The 23,486-nt window shown below is 40.9% G+C and overlaps 2 protein-coding genes across 3 annotated transcripts in view; both read right to left on the bottom strand.

Moving 5' to 3' along the window:
- Positions 1-6,529, bottom strand: part of fubp3 (far upstream element (FUSE) binding protein 3) — a 28,952-nt gene extending 22,423 nt beyond the window's left edge. For both annotated transcript variants that reach the window (XM_080046407.1, XM_080046408.1), the window contains exon 1: positions 6,420-6,529. In XM_080046407.1, coding sequence (XP_079902533.1) covers positions 6,420-6,515 — 96 coding nt within the window. In that variant the 5' untranslated portion in view covers positions 6,516-6,529. The remainder of the gene's footprint in view (positions 1-6,419) is intronic.
- An 11,089-nt stretch (positions 6,530-17,618) lies between these two features.
- ass1 (argininosuccinate synthase 1) overlaps positions 17,619-23,486 on the bottom strand; it is a 31,767-nt gene continuing 25,899 nt past the window's right edge. Inside the window, exons 13-15 of the mRNA XM_080046310.1 lie at positions 22,009-22,165; positions 18,176-18,241; positions 17,619-18,024 (exon numbers count right to left, since the gene is read on the bottom strand). Of these exons, the coding sequence (XP_079902436.1) occupies positions 17,976-18,024; positions 18,176-18,241; positions 22,009-22,165 (272 nt within the window). The 3' untranslated portion in view covers positions 17,619-17,975. The remainder of the gene's footprint in view (positions 18,025-18,175; positions 18,242-22,008; positions 22,166-23,486) is intronic.

The following is a 23,486-nucleotide window of genomic DNA, read 5'->3' as shown; positions in this document are numbered from 1 at the left end:
TGTGTAGTTGGGCCTTGACAGAACCATATGTTGTGGACACTGTTATCTTTTTGACAGCAGCCGAGAACTGCACTTTGTACAATATGACAGCAGCTTGAAACAGTCTGCTACAGTTCTTGTTGAGACTACTGACACTGGTGTTTTCCTCAAAACATCCATCAGGTGCCAGCTATCACTGACTAACCTAATTATGTTTCACTGACAATGACACAGGTTATCACTGCATACGGCAATTCCTATACACACTTTGACTAGATGAAATGGCTAACAGTTACAACAGATACATTCTGCTACATAGAATTATTTCACAAAGAATACATTTTCAAGTGTAGGTTGCCTTTTGTTTGGAGTGGTACCAAAGAGGCGCTGTATTCAGTTTTGTGGTACTTCTTTCAAGCTGTAGTTTGTGCTTATTTTATATTTAACTGTAATGTTCTAATGGTAAATGTTGTCATACAAGCAATTGTACAAGATCTGTACATAATCGAGTATTGCGGCTCAACATTCTTAGTAATAATTTCATGTTAGAACACAATATTACCAAAAACATTGTCAGTGTTAACGTTTGCAGATCAAAATCAATACATGACTGACAGAAAGGAACCATCCATCACTGACTTACATTTCAACTCAAACATTAATTTCTCTACACATTTCTACCCATTAGCAATGGAAAGTGTTCCTTCCTTTAGTGTACATTGTACAACTAAAAGAAGATTGCACTTCGTAATTGCATTACAGCTAAAACCAATCCATGTCTATTACTACTTAAAGTGGATGATCACGTTCTGCAATGATGGACATTTAAAACTTCAGTCATGTTGCACGAGAGCGCCAACAGCATTTTCCACTCCCCGTTAATCTGTCACCTCTCCTTCCATACAAGTATAGCATTTCAGAAAATTACACTAAATTGACATCTGTGCCTGACTGGAATTCTTTTCACAATATGAAAATATAGTGACGGCAATTAGAGTCTTCCATCACCTTCGGGGATCTACTTCAGAGCCAAGCGTGGAAGTGAGAGGGTTGCAATGGAAATAAGGACGTGAAAGGAAGCAGGTGTGGGTTTGTTGTTTTGCATGGCACCTCCATAGCTACATATGTCAAGCAGCAGCCTAAAAAGCATTTTCAATGAAGCCAATACACAAGAAAAGTGTATGTAGTCACATTCACGAGGCTGTGTTGCACTAAAGTCAAGAAGAAATTTCACTGATAAATGTGTCTGAAACTGAGCACAAAAGTTAAGCAGTTTGGGAGTGTCCTGTTGGCAAGTATCAATTATTTATGAGCTGTGAAAATCACTGCTTTACTTGTTCTCTTGACTGATGACATTTCAACTCAAACAAAACAGTCATTTTGAAAAACTACATCATGAATTCAGCTGTATTAAAACAAAGTAAAGGTGATTACACAGAGTGTGAAGAGGATGAATAGAGGGCTGACAGGCTGAGACACAGCGGACTAACCGGGTTTTGTCTGCCACTCACCAAGCACATGTTGGCTGTAAGCGAGGAAAGACTAAATTAAATAAATAATACATTTAGCTGTTTTCTGTCTGTTTTCCAGTCTGATGTGCAGGTGATTCACTGTGGGCAAAGGTTTCTATGAAAACAGCCTAGAGACGATGGTGTGTAAGCATTCTATTTTCAGCATTTTAAACGGTTTATTGTGGATTTAATCTTTTGAATAACGAACTATGGTTGTTTTGGGTCACTAACAATATACACTATTAAACTATAGATCAAAGCACCTAAAATAACTATGAACCCCAAAATTTACTGTGTCAGATGCAGAGTTACCCGAGTGCATAATCAATCAAACATGAATGTTGCATATGAACACATTTGCTACAAAGACATCCTGCAACAGTCAGGTTTACAGTCATGCAGTCTGGTGGATTTGATGGAAAACTGTCTGGTGCAAACCATCTATCATACAGTAGAAAACTTTGGATGTCCACTGAGGCCTCTAGATAAACACCACTGTGGACTGGACTGCCATCAAAGACCAACTCACTTGTTGAATGAAATCTTTGCAAAGCAAAAATTAGAAATAAAAAAGACCTTTATCAGCAACTAGACAGGGTTCAACATAACTTTTTTTTCCTACTGGCCCGCCGGGCCAGTGGATCCGAGTTTTACTGGCCCCTTGTATATTTTCACTGGCCCTGCACACACTTTTTTTTTCTTCATAATTTAGTGTCAATAATTATAATACCTGTATTAGAAAAATAAAGAAAGATAACCAGATCTAAAGGGAATATCTATACTGTAACAGTATAGATATTCCCTTTAGATTTGGTTATTTTTCTTTTAGTTAATTATATGAAATGTTGATATTGCTCATACACATAATATAAAACCAGGCAAACATATTGAATTAGAAGCCTACAACTGAAAGTATGTTGAAGGGGTCGGCCAGTATTTTAAAGTCCAGTAGTTTGATGGTTGTTTTTATTCTTGAATTTGGGCAGTTTAATGAATAGTTCACCTGCAGAAGTCATGTTCAAACATAAAAAAAAAATAAGAGATGAAGGTCTGATCATTTTTTGTTGTGTGGTAGGCTGTTTTTATTACTTTCTCTATATGCATTAGGGATGTGAATGTGTCGACCGAATGACCGGTTTTCCACTTGCGCTCAAGTTGACTTTAAAAATAGAATAGAAATCCGAAAATCAGTGGGTTATGCCGTTTTTTTAATGGGAGATTTCACCGTGTATGTGAGTTCACGTCTGGTCGTGAGCGCGCTGCAGGAGTGTCACTTCTCCATGAAGTGTCAGCTTCACATATAAGAGTCCGGTGTGGGACCATTTTTTCAAACTATTGATAAAAAACAATGCAGTGCAAAATATGCAGCATAAGTTAAACGCTCGTCTAAGACTATGACGTTAAATCACCTTAGAAACACACAATGCCTTCGTCCGATCACAGCAGCGTTTCACCATTTGATTTCGCCAGCGAGTGAGCCGCCGCGCAGATGAACTGTGGTTTGTGGCTAAAATAATAACCGGGGATATTCTCCCCGTTAGCGATTTCAATGGGAAAGACTTCCGCGATCTGATTGAATGTCTCGAGCCTGAAAACACAGTGCCAAACTGCGCGACTATAGGAACTGTACAGTGAGCGGAGTCCCTCCGTTCGTTTCTGTCTACAACCGACACAATCACCGGAGACGCATTCACAGCGTTTAAATAACGCCTCTCATTTGTATTACCATTGGGGCTTAGATGCAAATACTGTAACATTACGGCGGCAGATAAAGGAAAAGCGCAGTTATCATTTTCTGCACCTCAACCTCTGCTGTGGGAAGAAAGAAAGGGGGCAGAGTAAGTCGACTGATTTGTCGACTCGCAGGCGGACGGTAGGCAGCTCTGCCAACGGAGCGAGAGTGCAACCGCTTGTTGCTCCGCCTGTCAAAACGCCCACGCATCGGTTGTCCACTGGCCTTTCATTAAAAAATATATTTTATATTAGGTTTATTATATTGAGTCTTAAATAAACACTGCTTTCATTACGACTCTGAACGCGCATTTCAATGAACCATGATGTAGTCTACAAAAAGATACTGAACTGTGATTGGCCAGTCACTGGCCCGGGCGGGACAGTGACTGGCCAATCAACTTGCCCTGCATATGATTTTACTGGCCCCGGGCCATCGGGCTATACGTTATGTCGAACCCTGCTAGAGTCCTGTTTCTCCTTTTCAAGCCTTAAATATGTACTTAAACTAGGGGTGTAACGGTTAACAAAAGTCACGGTATGGTTCTCAGTTAAGAGGAAAAATGCAAAAGAAACTGCGTCCAGCATTAACTTTAATTGCAGCTTATAGGTATTTTTCAGTATATACTGCTGCAAACAAACAAGCTCTCCGATATATAAAATACTTCTCTAATAAAAGTGAAAGTTCTGCACCTCAATCAAAACAAGCCTGTGTACGTTGGGCATTTTTAACTCATCTTGACGCTATTTATGCCATAATAACGTATTGCAGTACAGTGCAGTTCGGTACGGCCTGTACGGTTCGGTACATGTATTTGTTACACCCCTAACTTAAACGTCTGATTTGTCTAAAAATAAGAATGAAATCACATGACATGTGGTCACATGAGAAAGTATGTATAGTTTTCTATTTAGGGTCCCAGAACATGTCGTCCATTGGGCTTTGTGGCATGACATTTGTCAGTGATCAACATCAAAGGATTAAGCTAATAACTTAATGCACATTTACACAATTGTGTGCATTGTTTTGTTTGCTCTGACAACTGTTAAGAAAAAAAAGAAGAAGTTCCACTTGTGGAACTTTAAGATTTAAATGTCAGTCACTTTCACTGACAGCTACCTGTGTAAAGGGAGTAAGCAGGTCATGGCAATAACTATCTGTGGGGACTAATATCACACACTAGGAGGGCCCTATGATGGTTTTTGCAAGAACGAACACACGGATGGAATTGATAATAAAAACGGATTCTACTGTTTAACACGGAATCCCACCGAATTTCACATAATTTGGATCGAACTCCTGCGGGGCCGGCGGCAGCCAGGGGCCAGGGTGGGCCGTGCCCACCCAAATGTGCGCTGTGCATTCACAACACCGTTTTAGGAAAAGTCAAAGAATGGGGGGACTTCAATATTTAAAAAAAGTATAGTTATGGGCAAATGAAAATATATGTTATTCATAAACATTTTGGAAAAAAAACATGCAAGAATCAAATCTCCCACACAGCAACACTCAGTTTATTTGCATATTGTGTTCTACACAATTCACAGTAAATGTGCCAAAAAGCAGACGCAGAGATCTTACAAGGGCAAAAAAATTATTCGGTCTCTCTGCCCAGTGTGCCCACCTAAAATTTCTACCGGTGATTTTTAAATTTATATTGTACATTTATTTAAATGTGACAATAAGGCCATATTGTGGTAAATTGCAAATAACAAAATAATGGGGATTATATCACTAAAGACACCACGTAGATAATGTTTTGAAATTAGAATAAAAAAATGTAATGAGTTATCATGGTACAAAACCAAGGATCCTAGACTGGACTAGTCTAAAATGGCATCAATGGTATGCGAAAAGAAAAACCAAAACAGATTGAATAGAATTCATGACCTTCAAATTGAAAATCAAATCGAGGGTTTGGAGAATCAAGACATGAAAGCCCTAATGATGATGTGGTCCAAATGCGTTTTTATCTGGGCAAATTACCAAAATATAGCTACATTTTCAAATGTGCAGATATTGGTTCTAATTGTGTATTAATCTCCGTTTGGGTTGTGGGAAATACATGAGCACATCTTTAATTTTCATACAAATAAAAGAGTCAAAACAAGAATGGGACACGTCTGCTGATGCGTTGGTTACAATCTACACAGGGGAAAGCTCAACTGGTTGCTGGACTAAAGTCCAATTTACACACTATTTACGGCAGTAGGAGTTATGCAAATCTGCAAAGAGACAGCTGTTCTTTTCACCAGCCTAATGTTAGCAAAACTACAGTTACCGTCTCAGCTTGAGTTTCCTTCTAAAACTAAGATATCAGTTTAACAGGGAAATAGTGAAATGCAGAGTGTTTTAAAAAAGGTGTTCAGGTATTTTCCTGGCAGCAATGGAAAAATCCAAGTGTGCTCAACAGGAGGAGTGGAGGGGGGCTTATTTGAACAGATGACGTTACATTACATGGCCTTACTGCAACGCTGGCTGTTAGGACACACAGTACCACAAACACGCTAGCTAGCCAACACCAGCTTTGCTAGCTCAATCGGACGTGAAAGATACGCTTCATGTTATATTTACAAGCTTGTTATTAAGTTGAAAGATAGGATATGGGTATTTAAGCGTTAGCAGTGCATGTGATATTTTGTTGAGTTAACAGGGGGTCAGTATAATTGGGAAAATAAGCAGTTACATTTGTGCTAACATGGGAGCTCAAAACTAGCAAGCTAACTTTCTGACAGCATGTCCGGTTCTTCAAGTTTCGAGTCTAAACTAAATATTAGCTTTTAGTCACGTTGTCGGTCAAACTGCGGGGTATCAAACGTGTGCTGGTGTGTGAGCAAGCTAAGCTAACTGCAACTTCTGTGACTTGACAACAGGTTGCAGTGTGTCGGCTTAACTTACTAAAGTTGCACAAACTTCGACATTATAAAGAGGCCTTCGTATTTAGCGCGAGTCATGACTTGTCTCGTGTTCTTGACAGTTCCGACACATTTACTTGACGCGTCTTTCTGTCCCGTGCAAACTCTAATCTGTCCTCTCGGCTACTTAACGTTAGCTTGCTAGCTCGCTCTGGTACATGAGGAGTGTTTGTAGTAGGGGGTCCAGGGTGCCCCGACCCAAAATCCTGCCCCGCTCCACGTGCAAACACACTGCTCGTGGTCCGAAAACACTACAACGGTGTTCGCCGGAGAGCGTTTTACCTGTCGGACCCGGCGTATCGTGTCTGCGAAGTCATCTTTCGTTCCGGGCTGAGCCACCGAGGCCTGTCCCTGAACCAGCTCCGCCATCATCATCATCCGCCTCGGCAGCTGAGAGCCACACTTAAAAAAAAGAAAAAAAAAGACCAGCACACGTGCCAAGCCAAAGCTCCGCGAGCCACATGATCTCGCGAGTTGATAGAAGACCACAGTAAGGAAAACACCTTTGCCACAACATAGGATATTTGTGTAACAAATATGCAAGGTAATCATGTAGGCTATCATGGGTCATCATATAAAATAATCTAAAAATATATTATCACATCTGTTTGAAACTGATAGGCTACATACATAATCCTGTAATAGTAGCTTAATACAATAGCTGTGGCTACAACCATGGACCTATAAAGAAACAACATAGCCTATAGGCCAACTCGGGCCTACATAATTTATGCCAATCCATGTTTTCTCAATCAATTGTGGAAATTGAGCAGAGCCCGATGATATTTTAAAATAGGCTTACTGTTTTATTTGATTATCTGTCAAAACAAATTATAGATTTTGAATTATAATTTTCTGGTGATTCGACTAATCAACTAATTATTTCAGCCCTAATATATATAAACCTACACACACACACGTACACACGTTTAAACTACAAGCATATGAAAAATACTGACGTTCTCACATGAGTGAATATGAGGTTTTCTACATTTGCTAAACCCTGTGCGTTAAAATACTCTCACTTAAATACTGTTGAAGATGTATAAAAGAAAAGACTGGAATAATTTTTTTTAAAAGAGCAAACTTTTATTTCCACGGCAACATCGTGATGTGACGCCAGCATTAAATACTTCCTCCTGTCTTTCTCAGGGAGGTCAGCTACAGACCAGCAGCAGGCCTTGCTCTAGGACTCCAAAGCAGAGAGGGGGCCATGTCGAATATGTTGCCAGCTGCCAGAGACGTCTGCAGTGTGCCACCTTCCTGCCCAATAATCTAATGTGTTTTTGGTATGTAGTCTTATCACTGTTAGACTAACTTCTGGATTTAGCGATTTGTCCTAAATGTCATGTCAGAATGAAAAAAATCTGATCTGACACATCACAATTTACCACTAAGGAATATAGCTTTTCTCCCGTGCTGCACATGTGGAAACATCTATTGTTGCACATCTGGAAAAAAGCCGGCAGCCAGACAGAAGAAAGTAAAATTGCTTCAAATTTCCAAACTGTTTATGCAAAACAGTTCCTGCTCCATAATTTGTATTCAAACCTCAATGAGCAAAAGTCGACCAGTACGGATTAAAACGGAAGTGTGGTCTAGGGTTTGGAACTGTTCAGAGGCACTTGAGTGTTTGTTTTAAGTGCCTGATAAAGCTTTTTTTCCAGGACAAATGCCCTAGGATCATTTTCTCATTGTTGTACAATAGAACCTAGTACATATTGATATTAAAGGCCAAAATATGTCCAAAAAAAGGGGGGTTTCATACATGAAAGTTAACAGCATAAGAGGGATTGCACTATAGCCTGAAGCTTAAAATACACTTGATAACATATGTTCTGTTTCTTTACACTTAAATAGCCGTTTCCCCTCATGGTTGCTTGTGTGAAACATGCAGCTGCTTGAATAGAGATGATTGATCTCAAATTTGAGACAAGCAGATTGGCGTGCCGTGTCTTACACACATCCGTGCAGATATCAATTTCCCTTCCTTGTCAGCCCTTGGGGCATGTTAGCACCTCCAAAAGCAGAAGCAGAGAAATTAAGCGGGAGCTGAAGGCCGTTTCCAGACCAGCAGTTTCTAAATGAAGACCTCCAATTTAGCATGACTGAAGTATGATCCCCGGTCGCTGCTAACATATTGTTACCATGTGCTGTCCAATGTTTTCAAGGTGGCTGGGAAATAATCTCCAAGCTCTGGTATCAAAGGGTGAGTCAGGTTGTGGTTGACATGTTCCGTCAGTCAGATGATGCATACATGAGCATGGTCGCGGGAACACACACATGGATAGTTATAATGAATTCAGCCTAGAAAGTAAAGGCAGTTAAAGCAGGTGTTGGTCTGTGGCGTCCTGCCAATCAAGCAGATCGGATTGAGATAGTGTGGACCTAGTGTGTGTGTATTTGTGTGTGAGGAGCTGTGGTTACCATTAGCAGCCTGATCAAGTGTCACGCACAAACTCAGCTTCCCTCCCTGCCAATTGTCTTGCAGAGAAGAACAGACTCTCGTTCCCAGGGTTCACTGTCATAACACTGTAGGGCCGATCGTCAGCGAGAGTGCACGTGAGCTTGAGTTCAGCAGAAGTATTTTGGCCTCTCAAGAGTGAGAAGTTCAAGAAATCAGCAACGTGTGAAGAGTAATTGATCAATTTTTATTTCTTTTCATTTTCAATTCAATGAAGGGAAAATGTGGTCAGGCAAGTGGAACAGATGCCCAGCTGGACGACCGAGCATTTAGGGGGGAAAAAAGGGGACATCAATATTGGCACACTTACTCTTTTGTAACTATACTGAGCTTTTTACCTCCTCCTTTTCCCTCCTCAATCTCAAAAGAAGCGGCAATATGAAACTGTAATTGCTTTATAATTGCCATGGTTGCCATTGCTTTGGGCGTGAATTTCTAAAGGCAGGATACAAGAAAACGGATAGTGTTTCATCCAGAGACCTATGAGGTATTCCTGCACGGCTTTCACTCAGGGGCACATCATTGTTCGTGCAGATGGGAAACGGTGAATACAAAGGTAGTGGCTCGGACATAATAATACTTTTCATATTATAAAAACATATCTGAAAAAAACAAGACAAAACTTTAGCATCTTTTTTAAAGATTATTTTTTTGGCATTTTCAAGCTTTATTAGATAGTACAGGGTTGAAATGGGGAGACAGAGAGAGAGAGAGGGGGGATGACATGCAGTAAAGGTCCACGGGTCGGACTCGAACCTGCGATCACTGCAACGAAGGCCAGAACCAATATGCGCTCTATCCACTACGCCACCGGAGCGCCCCAAATTTAACATCTTTTAAATAACTTCGACAAATAACCTTTGAATCTCACTGAATTGTTAAACATGTTAACTATGTATTTAGCCTGTTGATTTTAATTTGCAAAAACCTGCAATACCCACAATGCAACTCAAGAGACCAGATAGGTCGGAGATTCAGGTGTGTTATGCTACAAGCAGAGATGAGAAGCGACCACAAATGTCTGACTGAGTTCTGTCAAACTCCACACTAACAGATTTTTGTCATCCTCAAACTTGTATCTTAACACCCATCTGACTCAAATGACATCACTCTAGGCAAATGATCAGATTTGCACATCACCAAATGTTAAACATCTTTAAAATGAAAGATGTGTGAGAGAGTAACAAAGGACAAAAAAAACTCTGACAGGTAACACACAGAGAAGATTGACAGATGGAAAGGATAAACCAGCTTTGTCAAATAATGGGGAGGGGGACGCACACTTCCACCTCCTTGTTTTTTTTACCTCTCTTCCATTTTACTTTGCAGCCTCCACGACCAGCCACTTTGCTTTGATTCAGCTCTGTATCTGTATTTTAAATGACTCAATTACATGGAATCCCGCAGTGAAAATTACGGATGTTTTCCACTATTTCGCTCTACTGGGACACCATGACCCCTCCCCGGCTCCAATAACCCCCCCTCCTCCTCCGTCTCTTTCCTGCAATCCGCTTTCCTTGCCTCTCTCTCTCTCTCTCCACCTGTCCTATTTTCTTCTTCCTTCCCACAGCCGCCCATTTTTCTTGATAAGCGTTTGCTTTCCTGTGTGTATCTGCGACTGAGAGGAAATAATAGCTAAATGGTCTTGTTTGTGAGCTCTCCGCACAGTGAGCTGACAAAGAGTGCTTTTGCAGGTAATTCGTCTGCTGCGGCCGCACAACAAGCCACCAAAAAAAAGACTTTCTTAAGGATGACACAAGGCGCTGTTCAAATCCAAACACCAAGCATGACAGACATAAAAGCACATCAGCAGGCGGAGTTGCAGACATGGACAGAACGTGTGTGTTTGTGTGTGTGTGTGCTTTTTTTATTCATCCAAAGAAAAGCACTGTTGTGATTCTTTTCAGTACTTTAAACCCACCGCTTTTGTAGGGCTCAGAGGCATTTTAGAGGGGGAATCTATCTTTGATGCACTCTGCTGGTGTTGAATCTACCTCTGAGATAAAACCCTCACCTACTGCTGTGTCGCTCATACTCACCGAGATGCAAAGCGGCAAGTAATTCTCAACCAAAGTGTGCTGCTGGATCATTTTTAAGGTGGCAATACATCCGCGGGAAGCCGTGAAAGAAGAAAACCATGTCCCTCTCATTTCATGCAAACAAAGGAGCACGGATTTCGCAAGGCTGTCAAACAGACTCTTGGCAAGCTTTATTTATTGCCATGTTGTGACATGAAGGATCCAAAACTAAAATCAGTAGCGCTATCAGAGTGGTACGGTAAATACACTGTTTTAAAATGACTTTAACTGAACAGAAAATCATCAACTTTTTATTTAGGTCTTAGACCTAAATAATGGCACCATGGGTATTTAATTCCTAGAAAACACTTCTACAATGGACTCTGATTTACTTAACATAGAAATACATTGTTGCTCCAAATTATTACCTTTGAATTATGATTACACATTCATCTGATGATTCTATGCACTATATAGCTTTAAAGGAGGTATTACATTTTTTTTGCCATAGGCCCACTAATGATGACCAGTTAAACACCCAACCCAAGCAGCCTGCACACCCTGTGGTGTAAATCAGGCCCCATAAAAAAGAAATTGCATTACCATCCATCATAACACACGCCATAAAGACCAAATAACCAGCGCTATTAAACATTTAGATTGTCCCAGGAATTGACTTAGAGTGGGGCGGACAAAGCTAACAGGACAGCCACCTTGATCCTCCCATCCATTCACCACCTCGCTGACCGACAGATCGAAGAACATAACGAGAGTGTGCCAGCAAACAAACCCCAGCAGTAGACCCCTCGGGAGTGGAGGGGAAGGGGCAAAGGCATGAGCCAAGTTCCCTTCCAAATGAATGAGATAAATCTATTGATTAGAGATCTGTGTGCTGCATTACTGCTTCTGCCCCAGGGGGATCTGGGAAGTGGAAGGAAAGAGGGGGATGGTGGTGGTTTATAGCCCAGCTATCGTGGCATGGCTCTGGAGATGGCGATTTCTGTTTGTCGGTTTGTCTGTCGGTTAGTCAGTCCACCACTTTGGTTCAGACTGAAATATCACAACAAACTAAAGGATGGGTTGCCATGAAGTTTTGTAAAAACATTCAAGGTTTTCATAGAATGCATCATATGGCTATTGCCATGAAATCGTAGACTGATATTCAAGGTTTCCATATGAACCCTAATTACTTTTTATAAATTCCTTATTGTATCTCATTTGCCACCAAGAGAGAAACATTTGTGTTTTTTAGTTAAACGTTTCTGTAACTATTGGATGGATTTCCTTGAAATTAGATGTAGTTGTGCAAGTTGAGTTTTAGTCACTTTGGTGATCCCTTTTCTTTTATTTAGAGCCATCATTGGGTCAAAATTCTATTTTGTAAAATACTTTGGTTCATGAAAAATGCTAATCACATTCCTGTCTGCTTTAGCTGTACTTTGTGTTTAGTTGTGTCTACTTAGAAAATGGAAGCATGTAAACATCCTAAACATAAGTTGTGAACATTATCGGCCTATGCGCTTCACATCAGCATATTTGCATTGTCATTGTGAGCCTGTTGGCATGCTTACACTGGCATTAGCCTCAAAGTGTCACTATCAAGGCTGTAGACTCTCGTCTTGTTTGATATCAGCTGGTAGAGAGTCAATAAGGTTGGAAAATTGCACGCTGCATGTTGGCATCTTACTGTGTAGATGGGCTCAATGCCAACAGGCTCAACAGGCCTGAACACCTGGCAAAGGTTCTCTCTGCAGACAAGTGGCAGACTGACACAGCTGTTTAGCGAGCCACATGGGCCTGGATCACAGCCAGCCTTATACCATACAAGCCATGAGAGTTGCTGACTAAGAACAAATAATGAAAAGTACTTAAATAAAAGTAGGCTATGGTCTGTACCATGTGGTCAAGTAAATACGTTATGAGGGCTACCTTCGCAGTGTTTAGGAGTAATTAAAAAACCAAGGTGAACTGACATTCAAGTGTTCCATATTTAACTGATTATCATGACCCGATGCAGAAGTAATAAAATATATTTACAATAATAATGCCAAATTTACAATGAATTATCACAATATTGAATATTTTAAATGCTGTTGCATATGCTGTAGGCTAATTGTTATGAATAAGGTGTGTAATAGGCTACTGGCCTAACTACCAATCTGAACATCATCTAGCCATATGAAGCTAGTGAGTCAGCCTAATTTAGCATAAAGACTAAGACAGATAGCCAGGTTCTTACTAAACGTAATAAGAACCAACACCAGCCAACAAAACCTCTAAAGCGGATTCATTACAATGAATAAATACAGTATATAGACTATTTTTTGTTTAATATGTAAAAAAACAGAGCGACCTCACACTGACGGCAGGACTCAAGGAAATCACTGTGCCCGGTTTCATAAAACTTTGCACAACTTCTTTAGGGGTGCTGATAGGTGGATTTTGTTGATTTAAGATTTTATTTTGTTTCCCGGTTTCAGCGTTTGTGCTTAAACTGCCAGCTTCATCAACAGTCAGACATGCCAGGGGTAGTCTATCAATTTTGTATCAGCCAACTCTCAGCAAGAAAGCAAATTAGCATATTCCCCCAATATGTCAACTCTTCAAGCGTTTCCATTAAAGATAGAAAATACTTGAACGTTAGTACCCTACATCTCAACATAACCACAAACTCATAACAGGGTAACTTAATCCCACATTGAAAAGGTTATTGATTCCTGTTTGCCCTGCACTGTCTGCAAACTCTGTTTTAGTCAATGTTGTGAGTAGTTAAGCTATGTTTTGTTGTAACATGAGACAGGGAAGTCCAATATACTCATTAACCCTTTTAGATGGGGAACATTGAGCAGAAGGCAAAATATTTCTATTTTTCCATCAATATTTCATCACCGTGTAGGCCAAACAAAGCCAGGGGCTTTGACCGTAATGGTTCCATCTGTCTATAGATCTTTAGGACATCAGTGTATGGGTGTCCTTTGACACCAGAAAATAGGCTTCGACATCAAGGAAAACACTGCACTCACAGGATCCATGGATGTTATCCAGCCTGGAAGGCAAAGTGAAGCCTGCTTTATTTTCATGGTTTCTCACAGATGGTGTCTTGATCGTAGCCAGAGATTAAGTTTCACAGAATGAATGAAACTGACATTTCAGCTATTAGGACAAATCAACTCTCACATCAATGGCATAGGGCTACGCAAGAAGTTATTTGAAGAGAGTAATTCATTAATGTATAGGCTACATTTTAAAACTGTTGGGGATTTTCTATTCCCCTCAACTGTTAAAGTTTTCATCACTCAAATAGTGCTCAGAATAAATTTCACAATCCTAATTCGTATTTCAGTACAGAAAAATGAGCTGTCGAACTTCCTTACTGTGCTTTGTACCCATGAAGTATAAATATAAATAATATATTAATATTAATCCAAAAGTATTGGCATGGTATCCTTGCCTTCAAATGGCTCATTGTTTCTTATGAGTGACCTCATCATCTTTGCCAGGCCCATTAGCTTTTCACACAGCCCTCAGGGGACCAGCCCATTAAACCCCTTACCTGCTAAGTAAAGAAGCATTAAGTGAAATGTTCAGAAACAGGGAGCAATTGACAGTTCATTGAAATAGTATTTTCAATAGACACACAGCACAGATAAAATATGAAGTGACAGATAGAAAAAAAGGATAAGTCATATAGAGATGGAAGAAATATTCATTAGGGATCTGAGGTACTGAAAAATAAGTTAAAATAGCACATTTTTACTTTTGTAATCACATGTTGAATTAAATGTGAAAAAGGACCAGAGACAGGGAGATGGACGTTACAATAGAGCCTCGATACAACACACTGGGCTTGGGTTACACAAACCATAGTGAAGGAGTACTTTGGCCTCTAATTGGTGGTAATTAACCCTCCATGGTCATTGTTCCTGCCTCATTGTGTTTTAAGAGAGGTCAGTGAACATGGGAGCCTTTTCCTCTGGTATAACGGAGGGCACAGATTGAATGACAACAAAATATTCTGATGGGTAAAAGACATTCTGATGTGCTTTGTTCAGTTAATACATCACTGGTTGCTGGGTGAAAACCTGGCCCTTCAACTTTTCGATGTAACCAAGTGCATTTAGAACGATGCATATCCCTTGGCATTAAGGTAATCAGACCAAAATCAAAGTCTATTAACAAACTCACAAAATACATTAAAATTTGAAAAAGTTAAGATAAAATTTGAAGATAACTTAACCAACAAAATAGTTTAGATATGTACCACTATCTAATAAGGGTTTTACAAGTTGAGACAAATAGGCCATAACAATGTTTAATAAATAATGAACTAATCCAAATTAGGTCGCCAGGTCTGGAAGTTGCTATGCCATACCTCCCTTAAAAGGCCTGTGAAAAATCCAGACCATAATCCACATACCGGTAGTGACTTTTTGTGTGACTTTGTGTGAAAACCCTTTAAAGTCTTATTTTAACATTAATAGCCAGAGTCTCGATGACCGATCATAATATATGAAACCCAGGTTAATTTATGATTTGGAATACCATACTATTTCCCATTGGTCACATTATGACAACCAACAAGTTGTTCTTAGCAACGACACCTTATAACTTATCAATACACCAAGTTATTTATTAACAATTCATAAGTTATTACATGGTTTGTGAGTTGAAAAGATTGGGTCAAACAAACAGAACATACATTTACATCTTAAATTCAAGTCTCAACACTTTCTTTTTTCCACCTATTTCCAGCGTGGCTGTGCTCTTTCAGCGGCCTTCTGCACTTCATCTCAAAAAGGTTATAGACCCTGATCCTGAACAATAGCCTGCTTTGTATGTGTGCTGTTGGGAGAGTGACAAGGACTTGAAGGTTAGTCGACCTGGACTCCTGAGGAGACACGGTTGCACACAGGAGTGTCCATTAGGGCTCTGCCCTGCGACGCCGCCAACTATCTTGTAGAGCTATTGTTACATGGCTCTCCCCTGAGAGGTGGACACAGAGTGGGTAATGAGGGGTAATTGGTCCAGGGTCAAGGATGATTAATTCCCTTGGTCGGGTGTCAGCCAGTTTTCATACCTGGCTGGTTGGGTAGACAGGTAGGAGGTAGGCGAGGGTGGGTGGAATATGAGACATGGTAGATGTTTGCGTGCACATACATGCAGCTAATAGATTAGAGAAGTAGGCTAGTCTGTGCTTAGATACAATGAATCCCAGAGTGGAGGATCTCACACACAGAAATCATCCAACACACATTGTACAAGAAGGCTATCACGTAGGTGAATTTTTTTCCCAGGATCATATCTTTCTAAAAATTAAGTTGAAAGGTCATCACGATCCTCCCTCTACAACCAGTGAAGCCAGATTGAGATTGATAGCTGTCCCCATCCCTCCTACCTCCACTTCAGCTTGACTGACTAATCTGAATACCTCTCCATCCATCCCTTCATTCTAACCGGGCAATTTTGGACACTGATTATTTTGCAACCTGTGTGCAAGACGGTAAATGCAGGGGCTGGCTGGTAATTGACCAGGCAAAGACTGAGACGCCTGCCGTGTAATTGAGCGGGGGCTGAGGGGCTCTTTAAGGACTGAAAGGGTCCGAGGATCCCTCATTGCCCATTAGACCTGGCGGGGGGTCTCCTGTGACTGTGGACTCCACCTTGGAGGCCCACACCATACCCTGCACTTCAATGCATCACTGACATCTTTCAGTGGTGGGGATCTGGGAGAGGTAGACTATGCACAGAAACAGCTGCTGGGTCCGGCAGACGGACGTGTGATATAGTATGGAGATTACTGTAGCATATTGTAAAGAGGACAGCGGAAATCATTTCAACATCTAACATGTGAACCACAAACCAATCCTTAGCATCTTTGAAATGGCTGTTGTAGATTCACCAAAGTGTCATGGGATTCAGATATGGGATTGTTTGAAGGATTAAGGTGAAAACTTCATCTTCAAAGATCAAGATCACTCTAAAGTCTGTACATTGAATATTAAGCCAGGGCCCAAAGGCAAAGCTTAGTCTAAAGACTGGCAAGACCAGCAACTCTAAAAGCTGATTTCTAAAGGGTTCCAGTCAAGCCAGTGCACCCTTTTGCATATTAACATTTATTGTTGAGGCGATTTCAGGTGTATTTGATTGATTGGTTAAATTTGTGCATCTTGGTAGTGAAGTTATCCTGTTGAATGTCGGTCCATCCAAGTCAGTGTGCATTGAATTGACTAGTTTTCCTCTTTGTCATTGTTAATTGAAAGTGCTTGGACTGTGTTATAATGCTATTTTAAAAGGGCTGTTTACACTGCCATATAAAATCATTTTGTAGGTTTTTTTTGAAGGGCTGACACACTTCTTCCTTGACTTATCTGTGTAGCTATCATGTTAATAACTTATATTTAAAATGTATATCAAAATATGAAAGTCTATCTGAGTGGTCACGTATTTCCTCATAGTGACAAATGTCTTTAATTCAGATATGTGAGACTGATAAAACAGAGCCCCATTCTCCTCCATAATGGGTTTATCCATTTCCAAGAAAAGGTTTTAATGAATGACAATACTACTAGCATTGCTATTACCCCCGTTCTCCAAGCCTGGAGACCCCATGCAGAGCAGGGAAGTATACATATGTGGCCAATTGGTTTTCCTTTCATCTGACTTGTGTCATTTGAGCTCAGAAATTGCCTCATCATTTCTGCTTCAGCAGCTATTAGCGAGCCACTATGTTGACTTTATTCCGTAGTAAACACAAGAACTGCTAGATACTGCAAATACGATAGTATCTTCACTTCCGCAAGTCTTCACGGGGCAGTGACTAAACAGCCCCAAGAGTTACACAGGTGGAATTAATAAATAGGCTGCCTGCCAAAGACTATTAATGACCAACACATTCAGACTGACAGGGGCTGACATGTGGCATCACAGCATTTAGATGTAAACTGATGATTAATGCTCAATATTTTATGTAAGGAATTTAGAAAAAAATAAAATAAAAAACACAATTCACTTGATTTTATTACTGAAGAAAGAAATCCTAGTTTTAATATTTGCATTCAAGTGCTGACCTACTGATGTCTAAACAAATTCAGGAAATGAAATACATATTACTAAAATACTTATCAAAACTATACTTCACAACCTTTGTACACCTCAGAAGTATTTTACTTTCATGTTGTTACATTTGGTAGAGTTTTCTTGCTCCATTTTACAGTTTTACAGTAAGAGTCAGGTGTGCTTGCTAATGTGTTAGATACTAATACTATTATATCTACGTAACATTTGACAAAAAGGCACAAAGTCTAAACCTAGAGCTGCTTCAGACACAGTAGAGAAGAAAGATGGTTTACAAGACTGTTACTTCTTGGAGCTGGAGAATCCCTGCAAACGATGGTGTTCCCTTAACCTGTGGAGGAGAGCGTGAAGAAAAAATAATTACATGGGAGTTAAAGTGTAGGTATGAGCACTATGCATGTGGACCAAATCAAATTTAAAATATATTTAACATTTAAGCCATTTTTTTAAAGATTTATTTTTAGGGTTTAAGATATGCTAACCTGACAGCATTAATCCTGATGAATCCAGATGCATCGCAAGGGTCGTAGTCTCCCTGCACATCCATGCTAGAGTGAAGAGAAAGTCAGGAAAGAGGCAGGGGAGAACAATCTTTATATTTGAGGTCGGAGGAAAACACAGCTCAAGAATAACAAAGAACTGAAGGAAAGCGTTTGAAATATCCTGGTAACACAATGATTGAAATGTTTGGTATCATTAAAGTAAACATAACAGACACAGAGCCTCATCAACTACTGGGATAACTGGATCGTTGATAATCTGCTCTTTTGAAATAGTGTTCCAATCGATTTTTCTTTGAACGCTCCTCTTTAGGTTTGTTTGTCCCGAATAACAGAGAATCAATATCGGAGAATGAAAACATGCTCATGTTCACAAGCGCACAAAAGACACACATAAGCCATTTTAATACAATCCTATCATATCAACTCAGAGCTAAGAGTGAAGATGATTTTGAAATCGGATGTTTCTGTTTTTCAGTTTATCTTTACAGAGAGTAAATCCATAACTTGCACCACTGTGTATTCTATGTTGTTTAGGCTGCTTATTGTAAAGCAGTCTTTTCTTGTGCGAGTGTCTCACAAAGAGTGTCCGTGTGCTGTGTAATTACTGCAGTTTCTACCTGCAGTGCTTAATACACTCCCTCACTGAGTCCTCTCCTGCCTAAGACACCCCCAACTCCCAATGTAAAGCTTGCACTCATTCTTGAAAAGCACTTAGCAAAAGAGGAAATTGCCAACAAATGATAGGATAAACACGATAAGAAGAAAGACCGACAACTAAATCATCAACTCTCAATACAAGGCTCCCTACCCGACACCTGAACACCATTATGAGCGACTGTGTGTGTGTGTGTGTATGTGTGGGCAAGCATGTGATATTTTGTGTATTTCTCTAAGAAACCCTGCAGTCTAATTGAGAGCGGAGCCAGCGGACAGTGAGGAGGGTGACATTTCTGTCTCAGATGGGTGCGGTGAAGGGCTGTATTACCACTGTGTTAATGACGCCGTTTACTGTTGCCCGTGGAGAGCCAACAGGATGTCAGCAGGGGTTTACTGCCTAATCTGGTCTGTGTGTGTGTATGTGTGTGATTTGTGGCAGGTCGTCATGTAGAGGAAAATAAGTGTTTGTGTGAGAGAGAGACTGCTGCTTCCAGGTGTATCACTGTCAGGTACAGTACATGTATGAATGCATACAACATCGTTGAAAATTGTTGATAATCCATAATTACCATAATTTCTGATTTATTTGGGATTTTATTTATACTGCAGCTCTCCATTTATTTTTTATAATTTCAAAATAAATGTTCCTGTTAAAATCCTGGCCAAAAATAATGGCTATAATATCATGAATCTTAAAATTGCTACTGATCTGAAAAATCAAGTATTGGTAAGGCTACATTTACCAACTTCTGAATATAATGCCTCGTTTCCACCGAGTAGAGCGGGTCGGAGCGGTTCGGTCCGGGTAGTTTGGCTTTTCATTTGCCAAAAGTTGGGTAGGGTACGGTTTAAGCGCACCTAACCGCTCTGAGCCGCTCCCGATCTCAGTACTCCTCCGTAGGGGTACTAGCCGCCTGAAAGCGGGCCGAAACGGCGGAGCCGTCATTTGATTGGTCGAAATAATAATTTCCGCCATGTGTAGTCATCTCGGCAAGAGTGAAGAGAGTCTTGTGTATTGGCGAAAATGTGAGCACAGCAATGTTTATTGTGTGGTGTTTTTCCTCGTCAATAAATTAATCAGTTGGTTACACTGTGTCCCACTAGTCGCGTAGCTGCTGCAGCCAGCACTGTTCGCTCACTGTATTTTATAGTTGCAACTTGCACCGAGCTGTCTCTGTGTGTTTTCGCCATAGATAGTAGTAGGCTAAATACACGTTCACAACAACACGGGGGGAATAAATAAAGAAACGGCTGGTTTGACCAAGCAAAAACGAGAGACCGCTGGCTTGTGAGCGCGGCACTGTTTATTGTGTGGTGTTTTTCCTCGTCATTAAATGAATCAGTTGGCTACACTGTGTCCCACTGCAACGATGTCGCGTAGCTGCCGCAGCCAGCGCTGTTCTCTCACTGTCTCTATCAGTTGCAACTTGCACCGAGCCGTCTGTGTGCTCACAACAACACGGGGGGAATAAATAAAGAAGCGGCTGGTTTGACCCTGCAAAAACGAGAGACCGCTGGCTTGACCACAGTTGTTCCACAGCGCGATAGTTTAACCCACATTCTGGCGGCGGCTATCGCAGTCCAGCCTAAACCCCGCCCTATCAGTAAGGGTAGGGTCGGCGGTGGAAACAACACCGAGATTCTTAAAAGTGAGCTGTCCCGCTCTGAGCCGCTCTGATCCGACCCGCTCTACTCGGTGGAAACGAGGCATAAGTTACCTTACTGCTCCAACAAGTAGGAGAAGTCATGGCTGAGTACTGTGTATGAATGTAGATTTTTCAATAAAAACTGCCAAGCAATGGAAAAAACACTCATTGGTTCCATCTTTCTCAAATGTTTGGATTGGATGCTTTTCCTTTTCATATATTTGAGTAAATAGAAGACAATATTTGTTAAAATAAGCTATTTTAATACGTCATTTTGGCTATGAAATCTGATCAAAATTCTTCCCCATTTTCAGATATTTTATAGTAAAAACTATGAATCATTTAATTGATAAAATAATTGGCAGAATAATCAAAATCATTAGACACAGACGCACACAGACACGCAGACAAACACACACACACACACAATTGAAAAGGTTACAACTGAGTAATTCTGCTTTAGCATGGTATAGAGATGTGTGTTACAGTATGTTGCTACATTTGAGACTGATCTGTGTTGGCTTTCGTTTTGCCTGTTTGTAATGTGCTCCCCTTTGCAGGAATCACTGCGCCCATCTGCCAGTGGCCTCAAGTTCTTTGTGATGCTGCAACACAACACCTCTGTCACATTCATGTGTGGTCCCAGCTCAGAAATGTCTCTCTGCAGGGTCAGATGTTAAACTGAGAACAGCCTTCATCAGTGAGAGTTTAGTATCTGACTGTTAGAATTATTGACGACTTGTAATTCATCTTGGGCGTGACTCAGTTAGCGGCTATAAAATGAAAACGAAAGCTATAGATATAGGTGCAATATGGGTTAACGGAATTGAATGAATGCCCAGTCTGCAAAGTACAGAATAATCTCTTTTATCTTTCCCGTTCATACATTAGAAAATATACATCGAGTGTATGACTTTCACTTGCCAAACCAGGAATTTAATAGCCTTCTGTGTGAGACAGGTTTCCCCGTTTCCCCCTTTCTGACCTGCTAAACTAGCATGACACCCATGTGCTTTCCTCTTAGGAGCCCAGAGAAATCACCTCTCTCCTCTGGCTTAAAGCGCTGTTTGCTCTCTGACTCTAGGGTACAAGTGGAGTGTGTGTGACTGAAGTGGAGATGGAGAGGCATATGGAGGGGTTTTTACTTTGGTCAGGGCTGAGCCTACCCAGAGGGCATCAGGGGTTATCCTCCTGAACAAACCCACTGTTACCACGGCTAAGAGGCCACTGGGGTGCAGTGGGAGGGGTTAGGGTCGGGGTCAGCCCTCCAGGAACTGAGTTTGACACTTCTCTGAAGTCTTTGTGAGCCAGGGTCGGTTTAGTATGTTGATGTGGGGGTCAGAAGAGAACTTGGGCAAACTGACCTTATAACAGGGCAGCTAGTGTAGGAATAGATGTACTGTGCCCAGATCAGCTGTCAAGTCAGAACAGCCAAACAGTCCGATTCATAACACATGTTTTATGTTCTGTTTTTTTAAGCACACACACTTTTATTCTATCCTTGCTTACCTGACCAACTCTTCGTTGTAAAGGGACTTGGGTGACTCTCGTCCCAGGATGTAGACCTGACCCTTGAAGACGGACAGCTGTACTTTGCCCTCCACGTTCTCCTGGGACTTGTCTAAGCAGTGTCGCACAAAGTCACTCTCCGGACTGTACCAGAAACCTGAGGCGGGCATGGACATATCAAAATATTAAGAGTTTGGCTGTAATGGTTTAAGAGAAAAAAACATTAAAAAAATTATCATTTCATCTCTATTATTTGGACAGTAGTTAATAAAATAAGTATAAATAGAACGGACAAATGGCTCCTCTGCAAATCTGCTATCAGAACCACGGTGTACAAGGGCGCTTTTTCATGATCTAAAACTCTTGTGTTTCGGTCTCATTTCTGTTCCAGGTGTAGTTCATACACCCCTTTCTTTTGTCCCATTTCTCTGACCTGGCCCGTCAGTCACAGAGACAGATGGGCGAGGGATGTGTCTGAATGCGTTCAGAGGTCAGGCACGCCCCACTCAGCAGGGGTCCTTCTCTCACCAGCAGCTGACCTTCACCTCATCGTCTGGCCATGTTCAAAGACAAAATCCTTCCAAGGCTTTCATTGCCTCTGAAGTGGCACAAGGTGTCGGGACATGACAATTGAACGCATGCCCCATTTTCTTTTTATTGAAGGTAACATATTATGCTAAATGCACTTTTTAAATGTGTTCTAACATATCCATGGGTCCACGGTGTGCCTAGAGACTGCCAAAATATAAAAAAAAAATAACAATCTCTCCTTTTCTCACTCTCCCCTTTTCTGAAACCCCCACCCCTCCCCCCAATATACTCCAGTCAGAATTCTCACCGTCTATAACGTCATAGACGGCACAGCCACATCCCCATATTTTCTTTGTATGTCCATGCTTCCCCCCCACATTAGTAACCAGAAACTTCCACCGTGCAGTGTTCTATGATAACTCCCCTCCCCCATTTCTTATTGGTCCACGGCCCCGAGATCCTCTGGAAAATTTTCCGAGCGACAGCCAGGTTGTTTTCCCCGCTAAGCGACCTAAGATGCCCATAGTACAGCAAACCATGCAGAGTGTTGCATAAACCAACACAGAAGCATTCTGCTCATAATCCACTAATTTATCTTAATCACAGCAGTCTTAATAATGCCGCGTTTATAACGAGACAAAGCTTAGGGAACTACTCGTGTAGTAATTCCATCGGTGAAACTAAAAGGAATCTCCTCAATTGTTCTTTGCCTGTTATTTACCTAGAGTAGCATGTAGCTTCGGGAGTAGCACCCAACGTTTGCTTCTATTACACTAACTTAGCTTTCCCATTGCAGTTTAATAATGCCTCGTTTTTAACACCACAAAGGGTGGGAAGTTATTCCTGTAGAAACCAAATGTGAAGTTACTGTTTTCACTGGTTTTAAATCGTCCGAGTGTTACTTTTAGCCGTTAGCGCACATGTAGCTTCGGATGTAGCACCCAACG

Source organism: Ammodytes marinus (assembly GCF_949987685.1).
Source record: "Ammodytes marinus genome assembly, chromosome: 18".
NCBI lineage: Eukaryota > Metazoa > Chordata > Actinopteri > Uranoscopiformes > Ammodytidae > Ammodytes > Ammodytes marinus.
This window is presented reverse-complemented; position numbering and strand designations above follow the sequence as displayed.